The sequence below is a fragment of the Carassius auratus genome, unplaced genomic scaffold (assembly GCF_003368295.1).
Source record: "Carassius auratus strain Wakin unplaced genomic scaffold, ASM336829v1 scaf_tig00008539, whole genome shotgun sequence".
Classification (NCBI taxonomy): domain Eukaryota; kingdom Metazoa; phylum Chordata; class Actinopteri; order Cypriniformes; family Cyprinidae; genus Carassius; species Carassius auratus.
In genome coordinates this window covers 176783-190000 of record NW_020523950.1, presented here as the reverse complement: position 1 = coordinate 190000, position 13218 = coordinate 176783, and the positions used below count along the sequence as shown (strand labels likewise).

At 38.5% G+C, this 13218-nt stretch overlaps 1 protein-coding gene across 1 annotated transcript in view; it reads left to right on the top strand.

Annotated features, from left to right (window-relative positions):
* Positions 1-13019, top strand: part of LOC113072083 (CTTNBP2 N-terminal-like protein) — a 20965-nt gene extending 7946 nt beyond the window's left edge. Inside the window, exons 3-5 of the mRNA XM_026245221.1 lie at positions 7742-7972; positions 9095-9202; positions 9829-13019. Coding sequence (XP_026101006.1) covers positions 7742-7972; positions 9095-9202; positions 9829-11157 — 1668 coding nt within the window. The 3' untranslated portion in view covers positions 11158-13019. The remainder of the gene's footprint in view (positions 1-7741; positions 7973-9094; positions 9203-9828) is intronic.
* Positions 13020-13218: the final 199 nt, after the last annotated feature.

Here is a 13218-nt window from a genome sequence, read left to right as displayed (position 1 = left end):
TTAAAGTTAAGTGTATGTGACGAGAGGGGCGGGGCCAAGAGCTGTGTGAACGGAATGAGGCCGGTGGAGTGAGAGGGATAACGAGTGACACCTTTTCCACTCACCGTCTCGAGTCCCACCGAGGAGCTGCGGAAGGATAAAAGGGGGAGTGACGCCAGTGCAAGACTAGAGACGACCAGGCCTGGGTTTTATTTTTGAGTTTTGGTTTTGTTTTGTGTCTATTTTATTATTAAAGTTTTATTGAAATGTTCGCCAGTTCACTTCTTCCCGACTTACGAACTGTGTTACAGTATACTTTAGGTAGCAAGTATACTCATAAATTTTCTTTATGTGAACTTTACATCATACTTTAAGTGTACTACTATGTAGTAGTACTATGTCCCTATTTAGGTTTTATTTGTATATATATTGTTATATGAATATCTTAACATACAAAAAAAACATTTTATTCTAGCTTCATGCTGTCTTTTTTTAAACACTTTAATGTTGCTAAGTATCATTAAAAAAAAATAAAGAAATAACATTTTGAACAAAAGCTGAAAAAAGACCCTGAATTGGATTCAGAAGGATAATCAAAACGTAGATGCAGTCGATCAACACCCCAAAGCTTGACTGTATTTATTACCTCTTCATCGGTCCACATCTTATTCCATATCTTAAATTTTTTTATGCTGTTTCATGTCAGATGATCATGTTACATGTGTTAGTATCTGTTGTTTCTTTTTCTTCTTCACTTGTGTTTTTTTGGAAATTCTTTACAGAAGATGTGTACTAGCGCCCTCTACTTTATAACAATGAACGGATTCTAGGAGCACAAGTATACAGTAGTTCAAATATATTTAGACTTTTTTTAAGTATAAGTCAAATACTTAAAAGTTGTTTTAAGTATATTTCTGAGAAGTACATAAAAAGTAAACTAAAAGCATTATACTAATAGCACACTTGAATAAACATATTTTTCGTAAGGGATACTGTACATTCTCAGCTCTGCATGTGTATAGATTTGTGTTATGTAGGCTATATGATATTTGTGTTATGTAAATGTTCAGTGTTTGGTGTGGACTAGTGGTCAGGAATCACAGGAAGTGTGTCGGGGGGTACTCGGGAAAGAGGCAGACAGGAGAACAATGGCAGGCAGTGCTATTCCTGTAAAACACACACACACACTTACACAAAGTAACGGACAGTGTAAACAAAAACAATTAAAAGGAACGTTCACATTAAAAAATTAAATTAAAAGATGTACGTATGGATATTAATTAGAACATGCAGAAGTTTATAAATTATATCCTACATATTCATGAACTACGCCCCTCACAATAATTTGATTCATTTATTTGCCATCTGATAAATCTTCCTTTCAGCCATTAAGTGTACCATGTAACATAATTAATATTCATGAGCACAGTCTTCATTCTATCAGGACTTATAAATTACTAAAAGACACCATGTATATTCTACATACAAAAATTTCAGATAGTTATTTCATTTGTTCATTACTGTTAAAGGGGGGGGGGTGAAATGCTTTTTCATGCATACTGAGTTTTTTACACTGTTAAAGAGTTGGATTCCCATGCTAAACATGGACAAAGTTTCAAAAATTATGTTGTACGTTTGAAGGAGTATTTTTGTTCCCAAAATACTCCTTCCGGTTTGTCACAAGTTTCGGAAAGTTTTTTTCGAGTATGGGTCTGTGTGACGTTAGATGGAGCGGAATTTCCTTGTATGGGTGCTGAGGGCACTTCTGCCGGAAGAGCGCGCGCTCCCGTATAGGAGAGCACTGAGAGCACAACAGACATTCACTGATCAGAGCGAGAGCGTTGCGAAATGTCACAAAAGAAGTGTGTTTTTGGTTGCCAGGGCAAGACAACCCTGCACAGATTACCAAAAAAAAAAAAAAAAACAGCATTAAGGGACCAGTGGATGGAGTTTATTTTTACAGAGCATCAACGGAGTTGTGCAAGTGTTTTTGTTTGTTCCCTGCATTTCGAAGATGCTTGTTTTACCAACAAGGTAATTGGTAAATTAACCTTGCCATGGGAGTTGGCAAGGTTACCAACTCCCATGCCGGAGACCTGGGTTCGAGCCCCGCTCGGAGCGAGTCGTTGCTGCTGCTGCTCTCGTTCAGTTTCAGCCTCGGGATCTGATTCTGGATCATAAATAAACGGCTGAATCTGACTGTTAGCCATGGTTTGTTTTGGATGATGTTTTTTTTTTCTCACGGTAATGTCACAGCTTCTAAACGCTCTCAACGCAAAAGCCTACTCGCGCTCGTGATTCTTTAGCTCCGCCCACACGTCACGCCTCCAGACGCTCGTGTTTTTCTGGGAAAAAATGGTACAGACTATCTTTCTCTTATGAATATAATAAAACTAAAGACTTTTTGGAGTTATGAAGGATGCAGTACTACTCTATAGGTACTCAAGATTAACAGGATATTGAGTGAAAATTAGCATTTCACCCCCCCTTTAAATGTTTTTATTGAATAATGAAATTAATTAAAAACTGAACTCCTTAACACTTTAACAAGTGTACGCACAGAGCCCGGCCTTCCAGCTTTCTTTATTATTACTCACTTAATTCTCCATCTTCTATTTCATTTTATGCTTTGATAAGCACACAAATTAAATCAGCTGTGCTCGATTGAGTCTTTAATCCGCAAAACTAGAACAAATGTAGTTCATTTTAGTTTGAACTCATACTGACACAACAGAAGCCCACAGTGTTCCCTCTGGATATATATAGAGAGTGTGTGTCTTTTATTAGGCCTGTAATTATTCTGTCTGATGCTGTAGTTAACACAGTGTTAATAACAGAGAACAGCAGCTTCACAAGTGCTCAGGGGTGTGTGGGAAAGATGGAAACATGAGACGAGGGGGTCAGTGACTAAAGCTGCTCCGGTGTCTCACTGTGACCAGACTGATCAGCTGAAGACTCTTTGCTCTGCACTATGAGATTAGTTTGTGAGACATTGAAAACAACACAGAGAAGCTAAATTCATCCGAATGCGAACGGAAATATATTTGTGCATTCACATTACAGTACATCTATACTTTGTATAGTGACTTGTTCAGTCGTCCCCACCATCATTAGAAATCATTCTAATATGCTTAATAATTTTAAAATGATAGATAATTGTGATAGATAATTGTGCTGTATAATATACTTTTGTTGAAACTGATGCAGTGATTTTTTTTTTTTTTTGCTGGATTTTTTTAAAATAGAAAGTAGAACCGCATTTTTTAAAACAGACATCCTTTGTAACAACGTAAAAGGTTTTACTGCCACAAAGCATCCTTCCTGAATAACAGTATTTATTATTCTATCTCTCTTTCTCTCTCTTTTTAACAATAGTGTACTTTCACTACTTGGATGGAAACATAGACATTGTCTGTAGTGTCTGGTGCATCTGCTCTGGATACTGCAGTATTGATGTCCAAAACCACTTACTCGTGAAATCATTTACTATATGATAATAAAATATCCTGATCATTATCAGGTTTCAAACAACACATGGATGTTTTTTGTTTTTTTGCGGTCTACTGATTTGAGGTCCATTTTTGAAATCAGTTTTTGCTTCCTTTTTTGCAAAGCCTTAGTGTGTAAGAGTGTAAACTGTGTGTGTGCGTCAGCTTAATTTGTCTTTCTCCCTGGGTAGTAAGGGCATTATACACAGAGGGAACCTTGAGAGGTCTTTTCTGCTTGAGGCTTTGATCATGAATGTTGTGTATGTATTTGTTGGAAGAAAAGTGCCAATCAGGTTAGATGTTTTGGAAGCCTCCAGATCAACTGCAGTGTTTTTTGCTCCTCCTTTAGAGTTATTTTCCCATGGCTCATTCTGATGTAATTGAGGAGCCAATGTCCCAAGGGCTGGCGGTTAAAACGGGAAACCGGTCGTTATTATGACTCACTCGCTGCTTCATCTAAGCCTTATAAAGGAACATCAGGTCCTTTCACAGGTCTCTGAAAGGGGACTTTCGTGAATAGAGAATTGTGTGTTAAAATCACAGTCCAAACAGACTAAACAATCCAGTTGGTTTTGTCCTAATAGGGAGGACGTCTAGCCCATGTTTGACATAAAACATGTGACACACTCAGAGAGAAAACCATTGGGGTTCCTTGCTCTTCTGAACCGCCTGGAGCGTGTGTTTGTGTGTTGATTAGAGAGATGTAGGATTCCATCGGTGTGAACTTCCTTCCAGGAAGTCTCCTGATTCTTCTCTGCGCCTCAGATCAGCAAGAGCTTGGTTAAAAACAGCACCGGCACAAAGAGCATCCTGCTCTGTCCTGCATATGTATTACTAATGCCACAGCAACACACACAGAGTAAAATAATATATTTAGCCAATAAATTACCATAAAAATATCTAAAATAACTGTATCATTCTGTATTGAGATCCCACGGTGGGGGAATACCCATAAGCCCATGCTCATAAATAATCGAATTAATTATCCTTGGATGAGCATTGGGACTATATATACATATATATAGTTATTATTTAGAGCTAAAATAGTGAGTTAAATCATTAAAGCTGAACGTCTTAACTGCTATTCTTATTTGCTTTTGATCCAGTGAACAGTTTTACAAACTGGAGTCACATCTCAGCTTTTGAGGAAGTTCTGGCTACTGAGAGCTGTGATATACTGTTACAGTATATGTTACAACAAAAAATTACTGTGCCTACTCAGATAATCATTGTGATTGTGCGGCATTCTGCTACATCACAGGAAGTCCTGAACTGTGATTAACTGCCGGTAATTTACGGTAAATGCACAGTGATTTACAGATGCACAGATTTTTTTATAGTGCGCAGAGAAAGCAGTCAAATGAGAAAATAATGTTCAAACTAAAGATCTTGAGACTGTAGGGGCTAAATATAGTAGCTGGATTTCTGGTGGGAAAGGCAGTCGTGTGTGTAGTGCTGTCGGTCCTGAGAGACTGTTATTGTGGGTGTGTGTCTGGGCTGTTGTGTTGGGTGTGAAGAGACAAAAGCAGAGCTTTGATTACAGCTGCAAAACATTATGATATTACTAAAGAATTTAAATATTTAAAATAGGAGTGAGAAATAAAAAAGGAACATTATCATTCAAATGTTTGTGGTCAGTAAGAAGTTACTTATGATTATAAAAGATGCATTTATTTGATTAAAATACAGTAAAAACAGAGCTATTATAAAATATTACAATTTTAAATAACCTTTTTTTATTTGAATATGTTTTTAAATGCAGTTTATTCCTGTGATGCAAAACTGGATTTTCTGCAGTCTCTTCAGTGTAAGATGACCCTTCAGAAATCATTCTAATATGCTGATTTGGTGCTCAATAAAAAAAAAAAATATATATATATATATTACCGATGGTAAAAGCAAAGTTTTATTTTTGTGAAAATTATTTAAGTTTTGTTTAGGATTCTTTGATGAATATGAATTTAAAAACATTTGTTTGAAATATATTTTGTAACATACATTATTAAGTTTAATGTATCCTTGCTTAAAAAAATAAAGTATTCATTTCTCTTTTTTTAAAAAAATCTTTCTGACCATGATCTTTTAGGCTGTAGTATCAAAATACTGGTTGCCAGGACAGTGATTTGCAGTTGCTAAGGTGTTCCAGGTGGTTCTTTACTCTTGCCAAAGTGAATCATTCTTCATCATATCATTTACTTCTGTAGCACAAAGAGTGCTGGGTGAGTTACAGCCAAAAATATAATAATTAGTGTAGTAGATCAAATCTAAACAGTAGTTTGAGCAATAGTAATGGTGATGTTTGTCTGCTTCCTTCAGTTGTCTCTCTCTCTCTGATCTCTGGATAAGGTCACCCGGAGGCCGGTAGGGCCACAGATTACGGCCTCTAGGGCTGAAAGTGGACTGTTATTTTCTATAATAATGTTGAGTAGTATGCAACACTGCTTAATGCTGAAGTTAAACAAATAAACTATCCAGCCCGGTGGTGTGAGACGCACTTAACACACTCACACGGCTTCAGCATAGACATAAGCACAATATGAGTTTCTGCTTGATACAGAGAGATTGAGAGACATAAAAATTATGTTAGAGATGACAGCCTGCATTTTAATGGTTATTGTGGTTACAGATTACACATTGTGTTAATCAATATGCTGACGTTCACACCCAGTACACACCACGCCTCATTCTCATTCTCTGTGTTATTAAAAGACTGAATGATCACAGATAATAACCAGCAAACGGCGGAAGCTCAGGTCTCTTGAAGTTCGACTGGTTAAATATGACTTTCTCTCCCACATGCATTGTGATCAAGCAGATAAAGTCTTCATTTTTGTTTGCATTGGTGTATTTACAAGGACACAAGGACACAAAGGTGTGCTCGTGAAAATAACAAATGTGTTTGCTTCATGTACATGTTAGCCTGACGAGGTCATGATTTTTTGCCGTTTAATTTATAGTATCATGTCAGATATTACACACTTTTTATTAATCGGTCTTGACCAATATGGCATATTAGTTTGTAAATGTGCATTTAACTGTCATACATTTGCCTTCATCATGTGATCAAGTAAAGTAAAAGCAGGTATTGAATTAATATTAATAATAAAAAAAAAAAAATTAATTAATGCTATTATGATGTTATTATAAACAGGTAATTTGTGATTCTTTTTTTTTTTTGACCTATGCAGTTTTTAATCAGAATGTGAACTGGATCTACTGATATGACAGATTTCTCTCTGATGTACTGTATGCCAGACTTCCCCAATCATTTAGTTAGATTGAACTTTCTTCTAATTCCACTCAAATCTGCCTCCATCCAATCAACAACCCATGGATAGAACCAAGTCCCTGTTCTACAATTTCTACTTTTTTGATCATCTCTTTTACTCAAATATACATCAAAATATGGAAGACATTATCTGCTGCTACTTCAGAATGTAAATAAAGGTAATATTTTTTAGCAAACCTCAAAATGAAAATGTTATATGTATATATATATATATATATATAAACACGTGTGTGTATTTATTTATATATACTATATACTATTTATATAGTATATATAGATGTTTACACAAAATATTATTTAATATTGACCACATTTCACTTATAAAATACTATAAATACGATAAAAATAGAAAATGTCCTGTTGTTATTATAATCATTATTGTTATTTTTCACAATTTGTTATTCATCCTAATGTATTTCGAGGACAGTCAACTGTTTGAGTTATGCAGTGAACGGAAGAACAGCATTAAAAGTGGAGAGGAATACAGCAGGATGCAGCATGTGTTCTGTCACCCAGAACATAAACCACATGTCCATTCCTGTCCTTAATTGTGTGTGTGCGCGTGTGTGTCTCCTGTTTGCTGATCTGTTTAGTAAGACCACCCAATCCCTCCTAAATTAGTCACACTGCCCCCTTTCCAGCTCAGAACAACACCCCCTACAGCTGGGCCTTTTGTGGTGTGGGTCTCCCTCTCCATCCCTTCAGCCCAGGGGAGGTTTAACACCTGCCCGCAGATGGGGGGGTCGGGGTGGGGGTCAAGGCTGCGATTATGTTTTGTGAAAACAGATCTGATAATGACCAGCTGTAATTGCATCATGATGTGTTTAGAAATCCTGTTCTTTCTTTCTGTCTCTCATAAAAACACATGGCCTATATGTAAACATAATGTAAGGTATTAATCAGTCATTCTAGGAATTTGCTGTGTGTTCAAACCACTGATTTTACTTATTCCTATCTTTTCCTGTCTACCTTTGACATTTTTTAGGCACAACAGAGAGATGCATTTGTACAGGAGCGATATGGACATTACGACCTCCGTGACCCCTTCATAGCACTGCTGAGGGACAGCGAACTGTCACAGGCTCAGGATGATGGACGGCAGACTCCCGTGTGTCTGAACCCACTGGGCGTGTTGAAGCTAGTGATGGCCCACTGCACCAACATGAAGGAGAAATTGCTGAAACAGCTCGCTGCTGCAGAGAGGAGTCACAGACGGGTGAGAAACAAAGACAGAGATCTGAGCTACCTACCTAGGCTGTATTTTAGGCTGCTATGTGGAAGCCGTACTTTTCAAAATAAAAGTTCTTCATTGGCACCTATGGCTTCATAAACAATCTTTAACATCCATGGAAACTTTCCATTCCAAAAAAGGATGTGTAAGTTTTTCAAATGTTCTAAACCCTAAGAAAATGGTTCTTTTAAGAAAAAGGGTAATGCTAAAAAGCTGTAGGCATTTAAACTAGTGCGTTAATGTCACTTTAATCAGTCACTTTGGATGCTGGGTTTGAAGGTAGCTGCATAGACTGTATAAAAACATGGACGTAGTGTCCATGATGTCATCCATAGAATCCTGAAGACTGTTTTTGAAGCTTAAAGTGTGTAGAGCGGGCCGTCGCCATCTACGGCAGTGAAAGCAGCGCCGATACACCTGTCAGTCAAGTGACTACGCCCTTAATTACTTTAAGAACTTTAAGGCTTAATATAATTTAAACGGATGAGTTATAAAAAAAATTCATCCAGGAACTAATCACCCACCTCCATCCCCAACTCCTCCTCACGTCCAGTCAGGACTTGGCAGTGAATATATCATTGAGTCAGACCACTGAATCATGCTGTTAAAATCACATAGAACATTAATGGTATCTGCTACATTTATCATTAATGCTGGTTCTGCTCTGTTCCCCTTGGGGGGTATTCTGCTCTCCCTGCTCCTATCCATGCTAGGCTGTGTTGATGGGCAGGGAGTGTTTGCCCAGAATTTTGTATTTATGCTATTTTTAACCATATCATTCACTCGTTCTGAATCTGTATGACTTGCTGTCCTCTGTGGAACACAAAAGAAGATCTTCTAAACAGAAAATTCTGATTACCAAAAAAAAAAAAGTTCTCGAAAAAAAGAGTTCTCAAAATATATATATAAAAAAAGTGTTCTCAAAATATCTTCTTCTTATGTGTTCCACAGAAGAGAAGTCATACAGGTTTGGAACTAATGTGACTCAATAATGTGACTCAAACATTAACTGAGATGAAAACAATATATGCGTTCTGTTTATTAGATGGTGCAGTCATAATTATTCATCTTTCTTCACCTGATGATTGAATGTGTGGATGCCTGTAGGTAATAGCTGATTTAGAAGAAGAGAAACAACGGCGTGCTCAAGACAATGCTGCGGGTGATGACATCACGGCCATGTTGGAGAAGGAACGAGACAGACTACTGAAACAGGTAACCTGGCAACGCAGCCAAAACATATGTACACATGCACAAACTGCACTGTTATAAATACAACTGAAACTGCTAGATAAATGCAATCACAGCACCCTGTGCCAGCAGATTTTGTGTGGCTTTGTTGTGAAACAGTGTTGGCGCAGATCTCTTTTCTACAGAGGAAAGGCTCCATTGTGTTTATGGCCTGTGGTAGAGGAGAGTCCATCCGCCTCTGTGTGTGTGTGTGTGTGTGTGTGAAGACATTCCATTGTGTGTTTGTGTTTTTATAGGATTAGGATAAGGTTATATAAAGGTCAAAGTACATACTCCAGTATAATGTAAAATGCCCTTCCTGTCCTGCCCTGGGTTTTCCTTGCACACACACTCATTTTTTTTTTTTTCCTGGATGCTTGTCCATGACTCTCTCACATTCTGCAGCTCATAGGGTCTGCAAAGAGTCTTAAAAATATTCATAAGTTTTGTTTCTGGCAGGAAGAAGCAAGTAGAAAATGTTTTTTTCAAGAATGTAGAATTCATCTTCAATGTTGTCTGAAGTCTTACATCTATATAATGCCTAGTGCTATTCCTTGTGACTTTATTAGTATTTTTCACACTTTAAAGTGACGTCTCTCGCTTTTCTTCAGCTGGAGTTTGAGAGGGCTCAAGTTGAACGTTTAGAACGTGAGAGGTCAGTCCTGTCGAATCAAGCTGAGGAGGATTTAGCGCAGCAGCAGCAGTTATCCTCGACCCTGGCGAAAGAATGTCAGAAGGCTACAGCACGGGCAGAGGAGGAGAGCCAGCGGGTTGCGGAGCTCACCCGCCAGCTGGAACAGGAGAGCAGTACTATCAAAACCCTAAAGGGGGAGCTGGAGAGCGAACGCACTCATGTTCAGCAGATAGAGGCGAGAGGTGAGAGAAAGCTGGCCGAATTGGAAACAGAGTGCGAGCAGATGAGAGGGAAATTACAGAAGGAAGAAAAACGATATCAGGAGCTTTTGCATAAGTTCAATAGTCTAAAGAAAGAGTTGGATGAAATGAAAGAAAGAGAAAAGGCAGGGCTGGAGAAGGACAATGAAGAAAAGGTAAAAACTCCAGCTTTCAAATCTGCCTCAAATTCAGCAGACAAGAAAGCTACCACAGGTATCACGCCTCCTCTTAGTCAAACCGAAGTCGATGGCAAAACCATTGCATCTAAATCATCTCCACCACCCAAGCTAAATGGTCACCACACTCCCAGAGAACCAGAGTCTCCAGCAGACGAGAGGTGCAAGGAAGAGGGATCGGTGGACTTTGGGGTAGTGCTCCCTGGAGGAAGTGGAGCCTTGCAGTGTCTCTCCCCCAGCAGTCCTGCCTCATCCTCCCTTAGCTCATCTCCTTGCTCTTCCCCAGTTCTGACCAAACGTCTGGCCTCTCTAGGCTGCTCTAGTCCGACTTATCCATCCTCCTTCCAAGCCAGCATCAACCAGCGATTCCAAGCAGCACGCCACAAGTTTCAGCAACAAGCTGAGGCAGACCACAAACACGACGTATCCATTGTCCACTCGCCTCGAGACCTCTCTCCTACTGCGGCTGTTCCTACTACTCCAGACAATTCTGCGGCAAAGCAGATTGCCCGCAACACTGTCACTCAGGTGCTGTCACGGTTCACGAGCCAACAAGTGGCAAGTAAACTCCCTCCGTCCAACAGCTCGCCCTTTGGCACTGATTACCGCAATCTGGCCTCAGCCTCCTCACCAACAGGGAAGAGCCCAGGGCTTCTTTCACCAGGGATCCGCTCACCAATAATCCCTAGGGCGGAGAAGATTCATCCATCCCCTGTTGCTCCCAAAAAGCAGGGTGGCAACCAGTCTCCTGGCTCACCGGTTCTTTCTGGCAGAGCCAGCCACTTCCCTGAGCTCTCTGGGAGCTGTGGTCTCACCAGTGGTCAGGAAGATGCAAAAGAGTTTGACATGGTCATGTCATCATCTACTTAACCAGCCTAGGGTCCACAACCTGTCCTTAGCCTTCTCCACTCCATTCCCTCCAGTGACATCTAAAACATTCTTCAGAGAACCTTCTTTTGTTATTTTTCACCCTTGTCATGTCATAGTCGTCTATTCTTGTCCGTAAGAGGGTAGTTCACCAAAAAATGAAAAATCTGTCGTTATTTACTCACCCACATGCCTTTATGACCTTTTTGGATCCTGGACTTTCAGCGTAGGGACAGAAACCAGTCATTTTGATGATTAATCAAAGTCTTACAGGTCGGAAACAAAATGAGGGTGAGTAAATACAGACAGAATTTTCATTTTTGGGTGAACAGTCATTTTAAGTATCTCATTTTGGATGACTCCTATCAGAAACTGAAACAACGGTCTTGGAACCTCCACAAATAAGTTAGTGTTAAAGAAAGAGATCCAGAATGTGCAGTGATGTGATACTCCAGAACTGAAAACCATTGGTCTGAAACGGTAGCCACCCCTACTCCTGGAGTGCTACCTTTCTGCAAAATTTTGTTCAAACTTTAATCAACACACCTGAACCAGCTTACCAAGGTGTTTATTATTACTTGAAGATTAAAGGCAGGTTGAGTTGGAACTGAGCTCTGCAGGAAGGTAGTTCTCTAGGAGCACGGTTGGTTACACCTGCTCCAGTGTACCTTGTGTTTTTACCATCAATCAACCTCTCAAAAACTACTTCTATTCAAATACAACAACCTCCAAAATACTACTCCTACTGAGATTGAATCTATTTAAACACAATTTTAATCATGGTCTGTTTTTATTTTTTAGAAATTATATATATTTATCTTTAAGTGTTATTCATTATTTGCCCATTCCTGGTGACATGCACAGATAAAAATATAAGTATATAAAGTAAAAACTGTGCTAAGCAAATAGTGATTAGTCTTCAACCAATCGGTCGGTCTTAGGCGAGCTATGAGAGCTAAGAGTTGGCTGGTGACTGTCGTTTATGGTAAATATGTAAACTATTGGTTTTCTGAAAAGCAGTAATATATGATGCGCAGTTGCTGTTCATTTCTTGAGTCTATGCCAAAATCAAGGAAATATGAACTGATATGAAATGGTCATGGAAAACCTCTGTCCTAGTGTATTGCACCATGACATCATCGTCCTCTAGTGTCAGTCTGAAGTGCTGCTCAGGAAGCTGCCACCTGGTGTTTGGGCAGCATTCAGCATCAGCCAAGCTAGAATACCTTCTCTGTAAATGAAGATTCAAAATGCTTGTTTATATGCCACACAAATTCTTGTCATGTGACATTATAGTCGACAATATTTACAATTAAGTTAAAATGTTATGTTCTGTGAATGTAATTCTGGGTTCAACAACTATGCCTGGATGTATTACTCCATCACTGATTTTTTTGTTTATACTGGTCAGTCTTATATTTAAAATTTAATTTAATTAAACATTAGGTAGAACCTATAGCACCAGTTTACATGATTCACCCCCAGGGTAAAAGCACAAATGAGTATTGTCATCATTTAATGATTACTTTACCCTGGGACTTTATTTTATTTCCTACCTGTACGTCCTTCTTTAAGTCTTTTGGCATTTAAACCTTTCACTATGAAACTAGATATGATTTTATCTCTTGCTGGCATGAAGGTATTGCTCACATTATTACAGTATACAATCTTAACTTGCTTACAAGAGAACATAGTATTTGGGGTTTTATGAGTAAATGGGGTGCATGTATTGGTCCTGTCCTACTGTCATTCAATGTTTTTGTTTTTAAATACCTCACCATTTCACCTACTGTACTGAGAACTTTGTAAGTAGCAGGTCTTTTTTTTTTTTTTTTGCATCAATAAACCTGAACAGAAACTTGGAATTTTTATATTTCTACCCAAGACTTTCAAAGAACAGGTTCTAATCTTTTAGCTAGTTAGATGAAAATAGTTTCTTAAATAAATAGCATTTTTCCATATGGTTTTTACAGCAAATTAGCAGTGTTGAATTTATGACCAGCAACTATATTATTTTTTTTATGCAATTGATAGAAATGTGAATAAAGTCCTCACCCTAAGAAA